The 22,929-nt window shown below is 37.2% G+C and overlaps 1 protein-coding gene across 6 annotated transcripts in view; it reads left to right on the forward strand.

Moving 5' to 3' along the window:
- MPP7 (MAGUK p55 scaffold protein 7) overlaps positions 1–22,929 on the forward strand; it is a 147,415-nt gene that overhangs the window by 30,669 nt on the left and 93,817 nt on the right. For 5 of the 6 annotated variants that reach the window (XM_026796029.2, XM_014270280.3, XM_014270284.3 and 2 more), the window contains one exon: positions 11,088–11,251. In XM_026796029.2, coding sequence (XP_026651830.2) covers positions 11,215–11,251 — 37 coding nt within the window. In that variant the 5' untranslated portion in view covers positions 11,088–11,214. Of the gene's footprint in view, positions 1–8,574; positions 8,756–11,087; positions 11,252–22,929 lie in introns of all 6 variants that reach the window. The other variant, XM_026796033.2, reaches the window with a different exon arrangement.

A 22,929-nucleotide genomic window follows, 5' to 3' on the forward strand; every position in this document is an offset into this window, starting at 1 on the left:
ATTACCAAAATCCTGTCCTTCATTTCTTGTAATTCTAGCTTATTCAATTTAGAAATAGGAAGAACACCCTTTGCTGTTAGGAAATTCAGTGGGGTTTTGTACCCATTGTGTTATTGTTTATAGATCATATAATTTTGCTACTTAAACAGTTTGCAGGCAGTTATTGCAGTAATGTTGTGTATGTAATGTGAAAATTATCGCTTTTCTAAGGAGGGGAAATAAACGAATGGTAACCACTTTTTTTAAACAATATCAGTCACATATAGTTAAAGAATTATATATCCTAAAGTTTCATATTAGATTCTTCTTCTTAAGCAATCAATTGCAGACCTGTGCATGGCATGAGATGAGAACTGCTTTGTTATTTCCAATGACAAGATGAAATCCACAAGGACTTATTTGAAAAGTGCAGGAGCTCCCTCTCCTGGCCTAGAGCGCTGTAAGTTGCAAGTTTCTGGGAATGTTTTCAATTTATCACATTTTAAAAATATCTTATTTTGAATACTTACCTGTAGAAATGTTTTTCTGGTGTCTTGAAAATCATGGTGAAAACTAGTTTTGATGCCCATTTGGTTTCTGCTCGGAGTGCAGTGTCTGTTTCTGCTATCTGGCTTTGTACCCCCATAGGCAGTGTGGTCATGCTGGAATGACAGCAACATTTAACGTACTCTGAAGTTACAAATCCAGTACATCCCTTCTTTAAACCCCACCCATGCTTTTCACAGCCGTTCAGAGTAATGTGAATCGTTGATGATCATTTTGTACAAAGCCCTGTAAATCATCCTAAGTCTATAAAGAAGTTTAAAAAAAATGTCAATGTTTTACTGTTGATGTATATAGTGTGAGTTCTTTCCTCCCCGCCCATTCATCGGGACAGCAGTCGGAGAGAGAGGAGGCCTCCTCACTGTTTGTTTATTCAATCACTCTCCTTTCATAGCCTGCTCAGTGTTGGAATTCATCAGAGAAATTAGATTGTTTTGTAGATACTTCAATTTGATAGGGTCTTTTATACAACATCATTTTCAAGGGTGGGAACTCGGCTTGAAAAGGCAGTGCTGGAGACAAATTTCTTACTGTAGTGATTTAAAAAAATCCCAATCCAAGCAAAAAACCAGTTTCTCAATACTGAGAATGCAGGTTGATTAAAACATGTATTTAACTCATCTCTATCAGTGTACCCTTAAATCATCTATCAGAATGGAGCCAAGAGTGCCAGATGAGCCCTAGCCCCTGTTCTGTTCCGTATCTTGCCATCTCAAGGATCCTAACGTAAGGAACACACATTGGTATGTGCTGAAAGAGAGCAGTGCTTTGAAGTGAATACAACTTCTGTACCTGAAGTAGCTTCACTTAGCTGAACTCAGTTACCTGCCCTTTTTCTGGGTTGTTGTGGGGGTATTTTTGTTTGTTTGTTGGTTTTTTTTTTTTTTACTTCTAGGTATTTTTAGCTTTTCAATTCAGAGGGAAGATTGACCTCTGGTTACACCCTGTTACAGGAGTATAAGGGAGTATATGACATGTATGTGGACAGTGCACAGTCCTGTATTAACTTCATCACTGCAATTAGGGAATTTTCAATGACAGCTCAAGGAAACATTTTACTCTAGCATAGTTATGTTTTGCATCATCAAAGCTTCTGTATTCACAATATTTGATTTTGCAAAGCACTACATTTTTAAAATATGTTTATGCACTTTAATTTAGCTGCACTTGCTGGCTCAGGCATGCTTATTGCTTCATTTAGCACTTTTGTTATTGCCCAGTAAACTTCAAGATATGTAAGTTGAAGAGGACCAATGAATAACAAAAAATGCCAAAGGTTCACTATCAAATTGCTTAACTCTGATTTATACAGTTTCAGACAAGGAAAAAAAGAAAAAACCAACTTTGGTATTTCTAGCAAATGCCAAAATAGAATCAATGCAGCATTGTTCACCTAGTTAAAATTCCAAAATCCAGGAAATGCAAACATTAAGTTTCCAACAGCAACATTAACTTGGACTCTTTGCATATCCTGTATTTTCCTGGTATGCATTAAGACTTAAAGCAATGTATTAAGCTGTGAGTTAAACAAGAAAAACAGGAAAAAAAGTCTTCATGTAGGTAGTGCTGCCAAGTTTAGTTCTGTTAGCATTTGTGTTTATTGACCTTTTATAATTTTAAATTATTTTCTTCATAAAGATTGAATATGGTTTTTTTGGCCAAATGAAGTGAAATCTGAGAGCTTGTTTTCACTGCAGTGTGAACTTGACACACAGTTTACCCCTTGCCTTAAACCTGACTCTTCATCCAGCAGTATCTCAGATTTGCATTAAGCAATTTTAAATCTTGGAAATATGACTTGACCCTCTGATTACTGTGGGACTATTACTTGGGCTATACAGGTTGGCAAGATAGAATTAGAATTAATTCTAGGTGATATCTTTTTTGCTAATTAAATCTCCACATAACTTAAGTCTGCAGAGTGACTTGAGTCACAGAGTAAATCAAACGTCAAGATGGACTCTTAACTATATCTCATTTGAATTCCAATGTATAATTTTGTAAGCTATATACGCGATTGGTTCCAAAATGTTTAGAGTATTGCAGTTGCCTGTAAGTGCCTTAAGACACAGGAGAGACTGAGGGTGGTTCCATCCTGGAGATGTTACAGAGCTGCAGGCAGACACACCTTCCTTCCCATATGGATGTTGCTGTCTGCAGCTGCTGACACGTGCCACACACTTTGGGCTTCTTGCCTGTTTGAACTCGACTAATCCATGTTCTAGAAGAAAGGGAAGAGCCTTAAAGGAGGTATTTGGAGAGTATTAGAGCAAGGATTTGCTGGTTAGAAATAGATTTGGAAACTGACTCTAGGTTTAGGAAGCAGTGGTGTGACAGTCATTCACATTTCCCATGTGAACAGTGGTGTAAAAGATAATGGGGTGGGAGTGGAAGTGGAGACAGGAGAAAGTGAAAACTGTAAGGGAAGTAAAAGTAAAATATCAGGAGATGGGAATATTTATAAATAAAGAGGGTAAAGGCCAAGTTCATTGCTGGAGGTTCTTGGATTCATGGCAAGAATAGTGAGTACATGGCAGTGTCATAAAGGAAAAGGTAAAATGGACATAGATGTGAAGCAAGAAACTGCAATGTAGAATTTGGACAGCAGGGCCTGAGAGGGGGAAGCTTCTCTCCTGGAAAGAGGGAAATGGAGAAAAGGAAGAGAATGAAAATGAAAATGGGAGGAAGTATATGCTAGGTGACAAGTCATACAGTGGCTTTGATGCAATGGTGCTGCCAGAGTTTGCCAAGAAGGAAGAGGGGAGGGTATGCAGTCAGAAGAGAGCTTTTCAGTGGCATCTGGAAGTTAGAAGGAATTGGAGAATTCAAGAATGAAGGATGGTCACAAGGAACTTTCAGAGAAGACTGCACAAAGTGTCCGGTACGCTTGATGTGCCAGCAGTGCAAAGGCACTGGAATGTGTCATTGATTGGCTATTGACTTCACATTTCTTTTCTTCTACAAATTTAAATCACAGAAAAGTGATTGAGAAGAAGCTTGTAAACTGATGAAAGTCAAACACAGACTTCCTCTGATTAGCTGTCTGTCAGTGTGCAATACTGTTTTTACAATGCACATGTACACTTGAGGAATATTTTTTCTCACTTATGCTCAAGATGTCACTAATAAATTACCATTTAATAAACCAAAATGTTTCAAAATTGAGCTAAAGGTGTACTGTCCAGATTGCTCATTGAATTTTAAAACTTTGCAATGAAAAAACAATCTGAAACTGATTAAAATGAAAATTATTGTAGTGGAGTTTTTTTCTTGGATAAAAACACATACTAAGAAAGTGGGGCTTATTCTGATTTTGCTCTCCGAAATTAAACCCCGTGCTTAATTACTAATTCATCTCTTTACTTTACCCAGCCTCTAAAAAAATCATCGCATTTTGATGGAGGAGGATTATGGAAAATTATGTTGAATAAAGGAGAAGTGTTCAGAAGATTAGTTAATCTGAAAGAGGAGGAGTGATCTAAAGTTCTGTAATAAAATTTGGAAGCACTGTAAAATATCTGTACCTTATTTAGCTCTAGAAGTGTTCAAAATTTTGAGTTTGAAAAATAGTATTCTGACATTGGAGGAAGTATTTCTGAGTTGGAAGTAATAATTTGAATATTTATGTAATTGTGGGGATGACTTTTGGATACGGCTGGCTAATAGACCTGAGAATTGATGTATACATGTTTTGTTGGTGATGCTAATATGTGGCTAAACTGTTTACGTCAATTAGATATTTACTACTTTCTTTAGGATGTCCTAATCCTGTTTTTACTTCTATCACAGATTTCCCATCCACTTCAGTAAATGTGGGCTCAAACTGCATTATAATACTATTAAAATCTGAAGTATATTTCTAAAATTGGAGTTGCAGAGCCCCTTGGTGCAAAACATTTTAAATTGTTTTTAGGGAGTATTGAGGTTACTGGATGATTCATTGCAGTAGGTTTTGCTGAACTCTCATTTATAGAAAAATTGCCAATTTTTTTCAGTATTTTGGGGGTTAGTAAGGTTTGTAATTTACTGTAGGTAGTTACATTTTTCAAGCAGACTGTCAGGAAACACTGCCAGAACAAAACTATTTGTGCAGGTAATTAATGGAGAGGCTGTGGTACCTGCTGACAGCTATTTTCCAAGGAAAGGAATGGTTTGCAGCTAGGGGAAAAGTGTTAAAAGTGTGCCCAAACCAGTAACTCAAACTGAAAGAGCAACCTTTGATCTGAGACATAGTTTAGGTCACATTTTAATGAATAGCTTTATTAAACTAGTATATTAAACTAATATTATTCTGTCAGTTGGTACATTTTATTTGCAGAAAATTGGATCTGTCTAAGGGTATTGGACATCTACAACACTGATGCTGGTTAAAATTAAACTGGTAGCTTTAGTGTGTTTATTTAAAGGAACGTTTTCGTGCATTTAAAGGAATGTGTTCAATTCAAAAACTGACATTAAAAATCTAAGTCTGGACAGAGCTCATGTAGGGGTTTTTGTGTTAAAGGCAGAGAAGGTGCAGGTTGCAAAAAGCCTTGCCTCTGTTTTAATATTGATACTCATTGAACATATTTCACATTCAGCATGGCACTAAGGCTGCAAGGAAACTTTCTAAAACTTAAACTATAATACGTCATAATATATAAGTTAATAACAATATTACCAACTTTTAAATATCTTCATATATTCTGTATTTTATTTCTAGTTTTTCTATGTTGTATTGACTCATTGAAAGAATTATTTCACACTTGTATTTAGAGAGGGTTTAGATAACAGTGGTATCTAGATAAATGGTCTTGCTCCAGACCATGAAGGAATATTATGGGGGAAAACAGTCTGAAAAAGGAAAATTGTGATACCAGTTTCAGTGTTGCTGTTGGAGTTGTTAAGGTAAGTGAGAGTTTTCCATTGACACGGGATTACTCTCATCAAGAGGAGAAACCTGTCTTTTGCTGAAGTTGTGAAGGAATAAAATTGTACACTGTGCTCTTTTCCTTCTGCCTTTCTTCTGAGCCCTTTGAACAAACTCAGTCAAACATGAGAGAGGATCTCCCCCATATATGAGCTTCTGGCATGTTTTTGGAAATGTGTGGTCAGGTAGTGATTGAAGTTGTGTGTTTTCTGTTAATAATCCAGCAAGAGAAGTGTGAAGTGGAAGCTCATTCTTGAAGAGAAAGAGGATAAAATTATAAAGGTCCAAACATGTAGCCTAGAGACCAGTCAGGAGGGCCACTCACAGGAAATAAGCTTAAACTTTGTTCTGGTGTTGATCAAACAAAGCCTGACTTCGTTCTGGTGTTGATCAAACTGCTGAAAATAGCCACCACAAACTGCTGGGGTAGTAATTTCTACTGTCTTAGTCTTTTTCAGTACATGAATTCTTAAATACTCTCTATTTTTATTCCATGTACTCAAGGATTTTATCAGTTAGTGTATCCCTTTTTTTTCCATATGTAAACATTTTCCCATAAGTAGAGGCAAGAGACATCTCTCTCCTGATGCACAGTCAGATTTGAGCCATGGAAGTAGAAGTCACACTACAAAATAAAATGATTTTAGAAGTATTTTTTCCAAACTGCTGTTTGTTAAAGATGCAACCACAAATATATAATTTAATGCCAAGCACTTACACATTTTCAGTGGATGCTTAAGAGTGCCTAAATAATCTACTGTTCCTAAAGTCTTTTCACAAAGTGAGGCTCTTTCTAAGATATCTATGGTGTAACCTAAATAAAATGGAGAACACTGATAGAAAAATATGCAGAAGCCTTTAAATTTCCTTATGGCTGAAGACTGATATGATAACAAGTCCCTGAGAAAGTTAATGAAGGTAGCTGTTGGCCATTGCAATTTGGGGCAGTCCATGTTTTCTGTGTTTGTGTATTGCTTAATTACATTTGGTTAGTTAGTTACATTTGGTAGTTGCCATAGTTGCCATTTCTGAGGTTTTTAAGTCAACTTCATACAGAGAGGTTCTTGCAATAGTTTTAATTTTCATTACACACACAGCTGAGTGAGTCAGGGGTAGCTTCTCGCTTTTGCACCATCTTTGAAGACCCATCATGTTTATGCACATGTCCTCTATGCTGTAATTCAAGTTGAAGATTTTTTGAAGGTTGCTGTTGCCAGCAAGTATGTACTGCCTGTAGGGGTGGCTGAGCAGCTTTGGAAGCCTGTCAGGAGCCACAGGCGGGTTCCAGTAGCCTGTCGGAGACTGCGTGATTGAGGAGGTGAAACCTTCTTCAGAAGAGTTTAAGAATTCACTAGATCCCCTTACATTACAGCTTCCAAAAGAGTCGACCACCATTTTCAATTCAGATTTTGTCTACTGAAACAAATTTACTTCTCCCAGTCTAGAAAACCTCCCTTGGCAATTTCCTGTGCTCACTGGGTTTTGGAGTCTTGTATACTTGTCTGTACTCACTCAATTTACTTGAGGCCCCATAATGAATACAAGACTGACTGGCTGTCAAATTTCCTGTCTCTGCATGAAATCTCTATCTGGTACTTTGAATACCATTTGCAGACATTCTGGTTTAGTCCTGCAAATCAAGGTTATAGTCATCATAATTGTGGCATCCTTTAGAAAAACAGGTTGAATGTTTCCAGTATCAAACAACCAAATAACCTGGGTTCATGTGTCCCATGCCCAGACTGCCTGCCTCCTGATTTGTAGCATTGCTATGTTCATACTTCTTCTTTTTATCTGTCGTAAAATAATCAAAAGTCTTCAGTGTGCTTTTTAAATGTGAAGAAAATCAATTTATATTCATTAAAGTGCCAAAATATTGAGTAACTTGTAAAATACCCTTTCAGAAATAAGTATTATGGAGTTTATTGAGGTTTGTGTGGGAAGTCTGAGGTAAAAGCAAGACTTCATGTGTTCCGTCTCCAACTGCATGGTGCTTGCCATAAGTACAAATTTGAATTAGCTTTTCTACCTATCTTTTCTTGAAAAATGAACTTGACTGAAATAAAGTGTATGCATGACTGATGGAGTCACTTCAATTCAAAAACAATAGAGGATGCTAGAAAGAAGATACTAAAGCTGAAATTACGTGGAAGGCCATTCATCTTGGCACTCTGCAGCTGCCTCCCACCTGCTTGCTGCATCTGCCCGACCTCTGCCTGTTCTTACAGTCCTGTATTCACAATGTGAGTGATCACAAACAAGATTTATCCCTCATGCTTTGCTAAGGGGCCTCTCTTACATGTGGGATATACAGAAAAATGGTTCCCTTGGAGAGCTGTAATTCTAGAATTTTGTGAGTTTGGACAGTGCTTCTGGGAGGCTTCTGCCCCACTCCTGGCCTTGTGTAACCGGGGCACGTCACCCTGGTGAGTAATGTCACTGTGATGACCTTGGTGGTGACGGTGACCAGAGCTGTGTCTGGCCTGATGACCCTGCGCTGTGTGGGAGCTGTTGGAAGACGGGAGCATTTCTGTGCTTTTTACAGCCGAGACTTATATTTTCCCCCCAACACCTGCCATTCAACCAGAACGCCTTAAAATAGAGATGTCTTTCATTATGCAGATAAACACAGGCAGAAACAATTAAAGTTATGCGTTTTGTTATTTCATCTAAATCCATTTTTATTAAAGCAATTAAAAGCAGAAGCAAGGAAGGCACTGTTGTTGCCTCACGAGGGACTCCTGCCCGCCGCGTGTGGGGAGCGGGGCGGGCGCGGCGCCTCCCGCGGCCGCCAGGGGTCAGGCGGGAGCCGTGAGGGGCCGCGAGGGGCCGGGCGGGCGCCGCTGTTTCCACGCGGCGGGTGCCAGCAGAACCCGATACGGTGCGATCTATAGAAGCAAGGTACAACTGGAATAATGAAATTTCAAAAATAAGCCCTTTTTAAAGGCTGGTTGTAACAGTTCTGCTGGGTATTGTAAATGCCTCAGGTGCACTTGATACTGCTGTTACGTTCCTGGCCCTGGCTCCTAATTTTTATGGAAAGATGGATTGAACTTCAATTTAGGAATATTCGGTAATCCCTCTCAGGACATACTGTAACAGCTGGTATTTCTGTGTTGCAGCAAATCGATTCCATACAGCAGTCAGCAATGCCTATGGCTGGGCTCCGGCAAAAACTTCCAAAGCATTCTAAATGAAGTGAGCCAAAGAAAATAGCATCATCACTGCAAAAATGTAGCTTAATTTGCACGTTAGAAAAAAAAATCCCCATCCCAGTCCAGCAAAATATTAAGCATTTTACTGGTAAGGATTTCATCAGGTCATTTATTTTTCATTAATATATATTTAGGATCAGGGGGCAATAACTTTATGCTGTATATAGGTTTCTTAAATAATGAGCTTGATTTTTTTGTACTGAATGATTTACTGTGAAATAAAGAAAAATAAAGAAACTGATGGAGTTGAAATACATTGCATATATGTAGATCAACAAGATTTTCTGCATTTTGCAGTGAACTCTTTTTAAAGAACCTGAAGTTTTGGTTAATAATAATGTACTCATAATGAGAACACCTTGTTTGGTTGGTTTTGGTTTTTTTCCTGTTTTGTTTTTTTTCTTTTTAACAGATGAAAGTACTTTAAGATGAATATAAATCCAAGATGTTTCATTAGTAATCAATGATTTTGTTTAACCAGTTTCTTACACGTGTTAAAGTAAAAATGCCTCTCTCCTTCGTACGGCTGCTCGGGAGAGCTCGCGCTGGGCAATGTCACAGAGCTTGGGACCCGACTCCTTCTTTATGTGTTAAACAGAAAACAAGCAGAATTAATGTAAAGTGAATATGTTCCATCTTAATTGGTACAATGTGTCCTTGGCTATGATGTCTTCTTTTTTTCCTCCTTTAAACTGCGCCCTGGCTAGCTTTACATATAGATGTTTTACAGCTCTTGTCATCATAAGATGAGCTTTCACTCTGGAATACTTAATTTCCTTATCCGTGCTTTAAATTTTAAGTTAATGGACTTTTGTGCTGATTTGATGAATGTCAAAATATTTTTTTAAGCTGATTTTTTTTTTAACTGGAAACTTCTTTTCTTCATAAACTTCTATAATTTAAAAAAATTCTAAAAACCTAAGCAATCTTACTAGATAAACTTTTATCTTTTTATTTGGTTCTTTTAATCACAGAAGAAGTTGTCCAGCGAGGTAACTTCTGCTCTATTTTGCCTTCTTAACCAAACCACCCAGATTCACTGGGTAAATGCCTAGGGGATGTAAAAAACCCCCATACTTAAAAAAACCTGCCAGACTATTTAAACTGTAGGTTTATGCCTGGGGACAAGTGAACGGCTAACTTATATCTAATAATTGCTTTAAAACTTATTAAACAAAATCTTGTGGATGGCCTTTAGTATGCTGCAATATTTTTAGCCGTGTGGAGATTTCTTTCAGTGAAAAACAAAATTTTGAACAGCATACAGTGTTTACAGCACCTGTATATCACTCTTCCACAAGACTGTTGCCAAGTTAAAATGGGTCCAAAATATGCACTTTAAGAGCCAACATGACTTCAAAAGTCATTCTGATTAATATGAATGTGTTTTAAAAAAACCAACAAAACTCAAACCACCAATAGCAGCAGCAAAATGCTCTTCTATTTGTTTATTTTCTTTTGCTAAAGCAGAACTATGCTGCTTTCTTTCTTGAAGGATCCTTTTTTGTTTACTGAAATCTGGGGAAAAAAATCCTTATTTTCTGGTAGCTTCTACTTCCCCCTCTCCCTGCAAACACATCAGTCCCTGCCCTGCTCTAAGGAGACATTTGCTGTCTTGACTTGGAATTTCTTTTCGTATGTTTGCGTTCCAGTTTCACATTTTAACATACTTGAATAAAAATGCATTTACTTCCATTTGAAATTAATTTTAATTTTTGTTACATGTACTCTGAATTTTTCTCAAAAAATGGTTGAAGGAAAGACCCAAAATTTACTATCAATAGACCTGTACAATTATTACAAAATATGTGTTAAACAAACACTGCCTTTGTCATAATGCATCACAGAAAAATTCCTTACATGGTAATGGCTCCATCAACTCCACAAATCAAGCTGCTATTTACCTTAGAAAAGTATTTGCTTCAGTCCTACTTTTTACAGCTTCAGTTAAAATTTAGATTATATTTCCAGATTTCAAGCAAAAATCTTAAATGACCTGAAAACAATTGAAAGGAGGTTAAACAGAAACACTGAATAAATTACTGTGCTTGTAAGCAATTTTATTTCCCTGAGATAAGCAGTAGAAAAATTTGAATTACCTCAATTATTCACAGTTTTAATAAAATACCCCTAGACTTTATTTCCAAAATGCCTGGAGTTAAAGAGCATAATTTACACAAGAGAAATGTGTTAAATTATTGTTATTGCAGAATGGGATTGTAGGCTAGATTGAAGAAAACAAAACTTGTTTCACCTGGAGGAAACAACGATCTTAACAGTCATGAATAAATGTCTAGTGCTTGGTTTTGAGAATCTTAAATAAAAGCTTACTTCATGATAATCATTGGATTTGATTAGCTGCAGTAATACACAGTTTAACAATGTTCTTAATTGTAAAATTCTATTTCTGTTCTTTCTAGGGGAAGCTGGGAGATAACATAAATCTTTATAGACAACTTGGCTGCGAGCAGTTAAACTGAAATAAACTTGTGCCTTTGGCTGCAGCGCTGGTTTGGGGTTTGCGTGTGACGCTCTGCAGACTAAACCATGCCGGCGTTATCAGCTGGATCTGGAAGTGACACAGGTACGCGCGCCACGGAGGGGCCGTGCTTCCTCCACATCTCACTTGTTAAGTCTGTATTTCAAGTACGATAATTAATTATGGTCTCACCAGATTTTTAATTTAAGACTTAAAACATAACCTTTTCTCCCTGAAGTTAATTTAGATACATGAAGCACCACAGATAAAATATATTCATTTTGAAATGTTCCACCACCATCACCTTCTTCCCGTCTGTCCCCAACCTCCTAAAAAGAACAGATCCAAACATATATTATAGATGGATCTGAAGAATTTGGATTCACCTCTGAGCACGGTTCCTACAATGTTAACTTGAAAAAGGAGGAGGAAGGAAAAAAAAAGATGATGATATCATGCATGCCTTAATATTTGCAGCAGTCTAGACTATCCCCTCTGTGAGTTACAGTTATCAGTGGAGTTATTTCTGAACACAGACTATTCAGTTTTGACAATTCTGTAACAAATTAGGAGAAGAAAAATACTGTCTCAGTTCAGTTCCTTCGCTTGCCTTCCACGTCAGAGCCCAGTTCCTGACACTGGCTGCTGGCAGTGGGATTGCAGATACATAGCGTTCCATAGTTTTCACCTTCTTTGTGGCAGTAGGAGGTTATATTCAAAGGTTAAATTTCATCTTCTTGTTATCCTGAATTCTCCCTCTCTAAAAGTATTTTTGCCCCTCCGTTTGGGATAACTGAAGTTAGTATTTTTGCTTAAGAGTGTTTGTTAAAAAAGGGTGATCCAGCTGAGATTGCAATACAGTACAAGATCTCTGCTTTCCAACCCTGTGACACATAGTTTTATGCATAAAAAGTAACAGCAGGATTTGGAAAATTAAGAGGGAGATTTCAAGTCAGGAATCCAAAAATATGTGTATAAGTATGTATAGGAGGAACTGCATTTGATTCTTATTTTTAGTAGACTGTACAGGGCAGTGATTTTGTTTTCCCCACACATAAAATTTATCCTAGATGACAATATTAATCTTTACAATTAGGGTGTGGGTCTGTTTCTTTGTTGCCATGGGGAAGGAGAGTTGTTTGGTTTTATATGCTTTTTTGTCTCCCTATTCCTGTGTTTAAGGGATTTGACTATGACTTTGCCAAACCCTATCTCTGCATACCTTTTTCTCTCCCTCTCCTCGTGGAAATGAGTGAGTTGAAGCTGTTCAGTATGCTAAAGCTGAGTTATGGAAGATGTGTCAGGGTCTACTCTGGGCTAATTTTCCACTCTGGACCTTTACTTTCTTTATCATGCACCTTTTGTGTTCTTTCAAAGCCTTCCTTAATTTTTTTAACTATTACTTGTTTATTTTTAAAGATTGTAATATGTCCAAACGTAATAGTCACAGAGTTTCTGAATAAAGAAAGAGAAGTGCTTGAAAAAGTAGAAGATAGTCCTAATTTTGAAATATTCTATGTTAAAATGCCTCTAAGCATGTTCTACTGTGCTATGTAATCCATATGATGATGCAAACATACCTTTAATAATTAAGATCTGTGTTAAAATTCAAGTGTCTCCATTGTCTTATGAAATTCATAGTAAAACACTTTACATGCTGCTAATCTCTTGCTCTTAAATAATAGTGCTTGTTCTTTTTTTTTTCTGCTTCAAGTTATAAGTTGTTTCTCTAAATAAAAATTGGCATTCGGAATGAAAAGAGAATTTTTTTTTTCTTCCACTTTCTTTACAATACTTCCTGAAGTTTTGGGCTGATATGCACTTAAGTATTTTTGGAATGGTTACATTAAACTGTGCTTCCTACCCTGGCTGTGATACAGGTGATTTTCTGAAGTCCTCTTTTTCTGTTGTTACTTTCACTCTTAGATTAAAAAGTAGTGATGTGCATAAAATTTTTCCTGCCTCTGTTCTTCCTGTGTGGATGAGCAGTCTTCCTCTCACCTTGCCTGCACAGACTGTACTGTGACATGTGACGAGTTGAGACTGCCCTGTCTGGGACACTGAGGGCTTGGCAAGTCACTTAGTGGGACTTTAGGATAGGGACATAACCCTGCTCAGTCTGTTTGCTGAGGCTGTCTTTTGTAAATACAATCAGACAAAGTGCAGCCTAACCTCTTTTTGTGCCTGTTAGATGCTGGGTGAAATAGAAGTAAACCTGGATTTAAAAACAAATGAAAGCATTCCGTGAGGGTTTGTAAATAGAAATGCATCATCTGTGAATATTGAAAGTTGTCATGTCATGGACCACTGCATATTCAGTCACCAGTATGGGAACATTAATGATTTAAATTTTTTTTATATGGTCTTAAGTATCAGTTCACTGTCAAAAATAGGATTGTCTTCATGCTGGGCTGTATCTGATGAGACTAAATGTGTATCTGACTGTGTCCATTTTACCTTGCTTTTGCTTTGTCAACAGCTTTTATTAGAAGTGGCACCATGTACTTGCAGCTGCTTTCTTCATATACATTCTTCATATGTTTGCTTTTCTCCTACCGTGTTTTAATCTGTATCTTCTTCTGAACACAAGCCATACCTTTTAAATCTGTTTTGAGAGGCATCTACCAGGCTTTAAGCTATATTAAATCAAAATAATGGCTATGCTATTTTCAATCTTTAAAAAAAAAAAAAAATTACTCAGATTGATATCGTGACTTTTAATTTAATCTTATACCTTACCAGATTGATCTGGCTTCACTAACCTAAAGACAGAGGACAAAGGCTTACATGCAGAGGACAGAGGTTTAATGCAGATGCTTTTTTCTCTTCCACTCTCCATTAGCCGTATAGAAAACCTATTTTTATATAATAATGATAATAGTAATAATTGAAAAGGTGCTCATTGTGAATAACATCTGTGTGACCCTTAAGGTTTATGGTCCTGTCAGTGTCACGTCAAAGTTATCTTAAAGCAGCCAGCCTGAATGGAAGGCTGAGCTCGTGTCTCGGGCTGGCTCAGGAGCTGGCAGCAGATTCTGTGGTGCAAAAGTCTGCTTGCCCTCTGTGTTCAAGCCCACCAAACAGAATTTTTGAAGACTGAGCAAGAAGACTTGTGTTTTTGCAGGTAAAGCAAGTCTGTGAGATGTAGCATTCACTTATCTGCTATATTTAGGAAGGTGTAAAATTGCAATTCTGGCTTCACAGTAGTAGATGGCAGCTTTGTTGCTGACTTTGGTGGAGCCAAGATGACATCATTATGCTTTAACTGTTGTTCTAATGTGAAAAACATCGTAAACTGCTTGCAGATTTCTTTCCTCCCAGCGCTGTATCAAGCTTGCTTAACTGACAAGCTTAAAAATGCTTTTCTGTTTGTTCTCAAAATGCAGTGCATGAATGTGCAAAGCAGACTTCATGTTTTTGTTTCATGTGTTGTCAGCAGGAAAATCACATTTATGGGCCAAGCTTAGGCACCAAGAGACTCTGTGTGAGATTGTTTATATGCAATGAAAAATACAAGTCAGAAGCAGTTCTTGGATTTGAATAGTGTAAATTATAGAAAGAAAATGTGCAAGGGCTTATGTTAGTTTCTCCTTGAGCACATAAAGGAGTGAGCACTGTGCCAGATAGCAAAGTTTTCTAAGTATTACAGGGCTGCAAAAGCAAATACGTATTAGGTTTTTAATTTAAAAAACCTCCACATTTGTTACTAACCAAATTTTAAGTTCATACGGGCTTTAAATATTCTTGGTTTTCATGTTTTCATCTCTTTTTTTGTAATAATATTAAATAAATACGTGAAATCTGTTCTAAATGTTAGGTATTTTTCCAAAATGCATTTATAGTAGTGTATTCTGTGATTCTTTCAAATTAATGTCGACCTCTGAAGCTGCTTGCTGTTGATGTGGATATGCTGAATGCTGGTAGAAATATTTTCCTAGGATGGCTCATATGGATTGACTTCCCAGTGGTCAGAGACCACTGCAAGCAATGTGAAGTTCAAAGATGATTTTTTAGGCACCTGTACAAGAAGCTGTCTTGCTTTTATTGTTTTCATATAGATGTCTTCTCTTTATTTACTATTATATTAATGCATTTTGATCAGCTTGACAGTTTCAACATGATGTTTTCTAAGAGGATTTGATAATAAAAAGGATAAAAATAAAAAGGTGGAGAAAAAAAGTTATAATATTAAGAAAAAGCTGAGTAGTTGGCTAAGCTGAAAGGGGGGCACCAGAAACATCAGTAGTGGAAGAAGGACAAATTAATTTGAAGTGCTAAAATTTCAATTTTAGCCTTTTAACCCAGTTTTCAGGATTTGGAGGTAGATAGAAATCAGCGAGTTCTATTTTTACAGCCTATTTAAATAATGCAGCAACATAAAATGGTGGCCAAAGATCTGTCCATCTCATTGTTATGACATGGAGAGAAAGGGAATTTAGGAGAGGCTTGAAGGGAAGTTTTCTGGGAGTTGTTCTGTTGGAGGCTGCCAGGGCAAAGGCTTGCAGGGCCATCGGTTCCTGCTCCAGACTGCCGTAACTTCCCACTGGCGTCCTGTGGTGGAAGCAGAGCAGAGGGAAAGCCTTCACTCCCCTGCTTTACACCTTTGGTTGTAACTTCAGGTACAGGTGTGCTGCAGCAGGTGTGGTGTGTAAATGCTTTGGCTACATCACAATTTCAAAGCTGCTTTAATTCCTCAGCATGTTGAGGTGCATAGGTATGGTCAGATATTCGTGAAAATGGATATGACAGCCGAGGCAAAATTTATACTGAATTAATAAACAGAGCCAATATTTTATCCTTGCATGCTTGATTTCTCCCCATCTCCATCTGCCAGAGGCATTAAATGGCTTTTAGGGTAATATTAATTTGGAAGATTTGGGAAAGTATGAGATGTATGGCTAGCTTTAATTGCAATCTGATTTAATTTTTAAAAATACAACTTGCTGGTGTCAGAAAGGGTATTTGTTTTGGTATCAACATATTTATGATGACTTGGAAAATTCGTTTAAAGTGAAATGAAATTTCTCTAAACTGTTCTGTTTTGTGTTAATATTGCTAGACTGATTCAGTAGTGTGGAATCAGAAAATGTGTGTAAGTATACATTTACTGATGGTAAACTCTTTAAAACTGCTAGAGTTTTTGGACATATTTAAATTCAAATGCTCTGGCAGTTGAAAAACAATGTTACTCCTTTTTTTGTTTGGTGAGCAGCGTGTAGTTTTGTAATAAATTTGAAGGTACAATACTGTTTCTAAGCAGGGGCCCTGTTCTGTGTGGCTCTGTTTGTGACTGAAAGCTGTGGCACACACGCGGTTGTCAGTTCTGCTGAGGCCAGGTGTCCTTTGCTGAGAGCACAGTGCCACGCTGTCCCCCTCAGGTGCAGCTGTGCCAGCATCCAGGTTAGCCAGCAGAGCCTGCACACTGTGTGCATTGCATGGCTTCTCAGCCCAATATCACATCAAATCCTGCCTGATTTAGAAGAATTAAACCTCTTAATCAGAAGACAGTTTATTACTTCTAAGAGGTAATGAGAAGCTTCCCTGCTAGCTGTTAGTTGCCTGTTGAAAAATACAGGGGTTCAAAATTGATTTTTTTTTTTCCTTAATAACACATTGGTTTAGGAAAAAACCCAACACATGCAAAGAACACCTGAAAGCAATATATTAGTTTTACAGATAAACAATGAAATAATTTAATTATTTCAAATAGTTTACTTTCCTAAACTTATTTTCAAAAGGAAGTGGTGATGTAGGATTGTGGAATGGTTTGGACTAAAAGGGACCTTAAAGTTCATCTACCTTCAAACCCTTTGTTGCGAGCAGGGACATCTTTTACTAGGCCAGGTTGCTGAGAGCCCCATCCAACATCACCTTGAACGCTGCCAGGGACGGGACAGCCCCAGCTTCTGGAAACAGCCTGTTCCAGTGCCTCCCCAATCTCACCACAAAGAATGGCTTCCATACTAACCTAATTTTCTCCTCTTTTCAGTTTGAACCGTTACTGCTTGTCCTGTCAGTACAGCTCCTGACAAAGAGTTCCTCTCCAGCCTTCCTTGTAGGCCCCCCTCAGATATTGAAAGTTTGTTGTGGGTCATAATGCACACTCTTCCTCACTCAACAGCCCCAACTTTCTCAATCTGTCAATATACTTGACTCTTTAAATTTGTGCATAGTCCTATATTCTTCTATAAACTTTTAAATCAAGTGTATGTGGCTGCATATATGTGACTGATTGTGTAATGGCATAACTTGTTTTGAGTGTTAATTCTTAAACTAGGTCCTACAGTGAATCATAACACTGAAATAATGTACTGACTTGATTTCAGGCATCAGTATTGCCTAGGATTGCAGGACTTTTTCTTCTACTCTCATGACAGATATCTCCTGTATGAGATACATGATTAGCATGGGTCTTGACCATGAGAGGTTGAGATACGTGGTAATCCAACACTGATTCCAGTGGTAATCCAACAATTCTTAGACCCAGCTGATTTGAAAATAATGTTGATTTCTATTGCTAGAAACCTTTATTCAAGCTCTTAATGAGATATTCTGTTTTCCTTTTGCAGATGTAAAATGCTATGTTTAGTAGTACTTGCTGCCCCTCCCCAGTGCTAAGTATCTTACAAGCTTGTAAACTGTGACTAAGGGGTTAAAACGTGGCCAGTGTGCCCAGTGCCTTCCTAGTGCTGGAATGAGTTCTTTCCTGACTGCCTGCCAGGTGCTTGCTATTGCCTCCTCTAGGGCTGATGAAGATCAAGATAGAAATACCAAAGAGTTGCCAAGCTGATGTCTATGGAAAGGACCAGTCAATTAGTCAAGGTTATTCGAGGTGCCATAGCAGGCTTCATTGGAGGAGACAGGAGTTAAAAAAAAAATAAAATTGTATGAGTTTTCCACAAGCTGCTTGTTAATTTGTCCTTGATGGGTGACTTTAAATCAGTTTTATGGATATGTTATTCTTGCAGATAAAAGGTGGGCTTTTGAATACTCATAAAAGTACATTTTATGAACATTGAAAATATCCATGTTGACACAGTGTCTAGTAACTACGTTTTTGAGGGGGTTTGATTTTGAAACAGCTTTGATGAGCCATGCAAGCAGGAACTTTGCAGCAAGTCTTACCCTGTATGGATGCAGATAGAGATCAGCTCTTTAACTCACATCAGAACGTTAACAGTATGTGGTATGTTAAATCTGAAATACACATGTTGAGACAAATCCTAAAAGACCAATAACTGTTTCAAACAACTGCGTATTCTGTAGCTCTGGGAGCCAAGTTCCAAAACTAAAGACTTTTCCATTTTGAAGGAAATAATATTTTTTAAAGTGATGGGTTTAAATAATTACTCATTCAACATTTTCTGTCATAACATTGTTTTAAGGTGCATGAACAAGTTTACTGTAGCTTTGAGGAATAAAAATTAGGTACAACTTTTGAGTTAAAATACTATTGCCCTTATGAATATGCAGTCTTGTTCTTTGAGGACACTTACAGCAAAATTCTTTTTTTCATTAGAAAAAAATATACAACATTGGTATTTCTATTGCTCTGCCATCTGTAAGGATTTCAGCATTTTACTTTTTTTTGTGAATTAGCAAATAAATCAAAACAGATATTTTTCCCAAGATGCCGATCACTTGCATGTTGTAGTTATGCAAGTGCATGATGTAGTTACTTGGTGTTCTGTACTTTGAAAATTTTTTTTTTTTTTTTGGTAGAAACACTAAACCGCAAAATTTAAAAAAGGTGCTTACTGGAATGAGTTAATCCATCTGGCTCTGCAGAGAAAAATTGTTACTCTTTAACTTTTTGTAGTGTCAGCAAGCCCATATATTCAGTGGAATTACTTAAGAGAACATAAAAAAGGAATTATTTGTAGCACATAAATTTGAGCACATAGTAGTCTTTTTACAGCTGGAGTCTGATAGGACAGTGCAGTATGTCCATCCTAATATGCAGACACAGTGCATATGTTTTTATTTGAACCTGTACGTAAATACTAATCTCAGATTTCAGAATGAAATAATTTTCAGTATGTGGTGTTAGTGACTGATTTTGTTATTCAGCAGCAAGGATGTCAGAATAAGTGCTTCTACTGCAATGATGCTTGGTTGTGTGTAAGGCAAATGTCTGAGCCTTCGTAGAACTGTAAAGTACAGTTCAAATGTGAAAAAATGTTAGCTTGTTATAAATGGCAGCAAATGGTGCTGATTATTTTACCTTTGACAAAGTGGAAAATTTAAAGGTTGGTTTGTCCTATTTTATTAATACAATAAATTTTTACAGTGTTGTTCTGGGCCTTTAGATATATGTTCTTTAGTGTTTATTATCCCTCAGTTGCTGTAAAAATTCTAGATTTGAAGCCTGGCATCATTGTTCAGAATGCTAATTCAGGAAATCAATTAGCATATGAGAGCAAAGGCAGATCCATGTTTCCATTTCTTTCCTTACGCTTACCAAAACAAAGCTGGTGTTTTCTTGTAAGAAAGTGATGGAACGCAGAGACCATATTTTTTATCATTTAGCACTAGTTTATAGCTTCCACAGACTTGTCCTAATAATGAAGCTATGAAGGATATGACAAGAATGGTGATATTAAATTTCTCTAGACTAACAGTAAATTTTTCCATTCTGATGTCAAGAATGTTGAGCATCTGGAATCTGCAATGTGAGTGGTTCAGTACGGGAACAGTTTAATCAATTGCTTAGCCATTTATTCTCCTCCTAGGAACAAGCAGTCTTCTGTAGAATATAACGCTACAAAGGAAGCAATTTTCTAAAACTGGAAAAATCTTTTATGTCCTGTTGTTTCTGATTTAAAAGGTTTCCATTGATTCTTAGTCTTAAATCCGATTGCAGGTGCAAATCTACTGTACGCGTTTTTAAATTGGAATTAGCGTTATTCTACATTTTGGTCTTCAGATCAAATAAAACTAAATTGTATTAATTAAGTTTAGAAAAAGGTGAAGATGCTCTGAAGACAGTAACTGCTTAAGTGTGTTGAAAGAACACAGTTGAAATTTATCTTTTATCCTTTTAGGTGGGATTACATTGTGATTGTTCTTGGGGTTTCTTCTCCCTGAGCTGTAGGAATCACCAGACTTACTTGCCTTCTTAAAATTGCATAATTGTCTTACATCTCTATGTTTAATCACATTGTTAGTTTTTTTAGTGTATGCTCAGGTCTTCTGGGAATAAATTATCTACTTTTAAAAATCAAAATAAATCAGTTTTTCTTGTGTAAGTCATGTTTACTGAGTTTTGACACCTGAAGTGTTTTGATACTAGTAATTTCCAATGGGTGCAGGATTCCTTTTGAATATAAATGCTGGTTAAACTTAGGTAAACCAGACTAAAAAAAATCAAGAACCTAAGTAGATTAGCAACAGTGTATAATAAAAGCAAAAAAAATTTTTTTTCTGCAAGACACTCCACACAGTGGTGCCCATATCCGGCTTTAAAAACAACAGGATTTTTTTAATTTGCTTTTATTTTTCTTTTTAAACAACTTCTAGATACTTTTTTTTAAAAGCTCTTGGCTGTGTTCATTTACATTGTGGGACTTTTCAAAAAAAAAGTGAGGTCCAAGCATGCCACATGACTCAAGAATTGGGAAACATCACAATTGAGACCAAAGCACAATCAAGGCCTGGCAGGCAGTGGTACCTTGGAGGTGCTGATACACCTCACTCTGGTCTGATACAATGAATATGCATTTTTAATTTGCCAAACAACCTGTATTTTAGGGAGTATCACTATGACCTTTTGGGAAGTTAATTTTTGGTTTTAAAAGTATTCAGAAGTGTTCAGTGTGGCATCCCTTCACACTTGATAATTGCTACTGGAACAATTTTAAAAAAATCTGGTTTTAACAGCCTGGCATTACTTAAACCATTGTTAAACTTGCACTTTTTTCCCCTGGCCTTTGGCTCTGACTTCTAGAACCACCTGAGATACTACTTAGAAATTTTGCAGGAGGTTTAAAGTTGATCTGAAGCACTCTACTATGAAATTCAGATTACTTCTACTGCTCTATGGCAGCATCTCTGTAGAGTGGGATCTTAGAGGGCTGCAGGAGTTTGAGCTACTGCCCTTCATGTGTAGGAAAAATGCAGTTGTTCAGATTTGGTAAGTAAAATTAGGCCAATAAAGTGGTGTCAATTCATTACCAGTTTACACTAACGTGACAAATTATTGTGTCCCTGTCCATATCACAAACACACTTTCTTTAATGTGCCATGTGCTGGTAAAGTCACATGCCAGCCACAATTTTCACCGTTTCTTCACAGTGGAATGATTAACATCAATACATTTCACATAATTTAGACACAAGTAAAAATCATGTTTTACTTGGAGATGTGTGTAGAAGATCCACATACTTGATTTCTTAATAGATAAAAATCAGAATGCCCATCTGAAAATTTTTGATTCTGTGGTACTGTTCATCACAGACAGAACAAGAAGAAACAAGAGGAAAGGTAAGCCTTTAGAGGTGCCACCACCTTCTTCTGCCATTGCCTTCTGGAGCTGTCAGGTGATCTGTAATCACAATAATTTAACTTTAGATATGTTCTAGATCTTTGTCTTCTCCCCAGGTTAATACACTAAGTCCTCCTTCTGCCTGATTTTTACTTGGCTCCTTAATGGAGTTGTTTTTTATACAGTTTGGGGAGGAGTGTTTAGAGCAAGAGCGTGGTGTTCTCCAGCATGCTGCATGGCACAGCCTCAGTTTCCACTGCGATGGAGAAGGGATGGGTTCTCATTTCCTTCTGGCTGAAAGCTTTAAACACTGGACTCTAGAGCCAAAGCAGGGAAGAACTAGAAGCATGGCCATGATATTGGATAAAGTCAGTCAGCACCTGTCTAATTGTCTCCACTTCCCCAGGGGAGTTGCACCGAGGGGTGCATTGCTGTTGAAGCTGGAGTGGTGCACTGGGAACATGGACACCCATTTCCCTGGAAGAGGCAATTCAGGGCTGTACAAATAAGTAAAGCTCACAGAAACTTTTGAGCTGGATGTGAAACCTTCATGTGTGTAAGGACCTGCAGGTTTGCCACTCCCGGAGTGCTGGCAGGTGGGGTTCTTCTCTGGGAGTTTTGTGTGTAAAACCAAAGTCTCATTATGGGCTGATTCAGTCTTCCCCTGTGTCACTAATAGTTAATCCATCAGGAAATACAAACTTTCATTTTATTTTTCACTAGGGATTTGATTATCAAAGTGTTGAGGAGCAAGTTACAAGGAGAGAATAGTTTTTGTAGTTGATTACATGTGGAATTTAAGCAGATCTGATGGATCAAGGCAAAGAAAGCTTACTCTGTTACATGCCTTTATTTGAGGGAAGTGTCTGAAGTTTCTGTTTTCTTTCTTCTGAATGACACACAGGAATTGTCCCCAAGCAGTTATGTCACAGTGCAAGCTTACACTGAAAATTTCTATTCCATTTTCTGACAGCCTTCAGGTTATTTTGAGGTAAATATATTTACAGTAACAAAGTGGCCAAGTGCAAAGAATTTTTAAAATATTCTAAAAAAAAAGGAATGTTTTCATTTTTTAAATGAAACTGTTTTCATAAATTGTGTGATAAAGCCATTTTTGCTAAGTTCTGGAGTTCTGATAATCTGGGAAGTTGGAGTCACAAGTCCCACTGAGACCTCTTTTCTCTGGCTGTCACCTCAATCTGTGATTGTATCTTGCTAGGCAAAGATTGATGGTCTTTTTTTCTGCCTGCAAAATTGTAGTGGTTTTAGTTGTATCTTGTTTTTGCAGTATTTCTGAAGC

This window comes from Zonotrichia albicollis, chromosome 1 (assembly GCF_047830755.1).
Source record: "Zonotrichia albicollis isolate bZonAlb1 chromosome 1, bZonAlb1.hap1, whole genome shotgun sequence".
Taxonomy (NCBI): domain Eukaryota; kingdom Metazoa; phylum Chordata; class Aves; order Passeriformes; family Passerellidae; genus Zonotrichia; species Zonotrichia albicollis.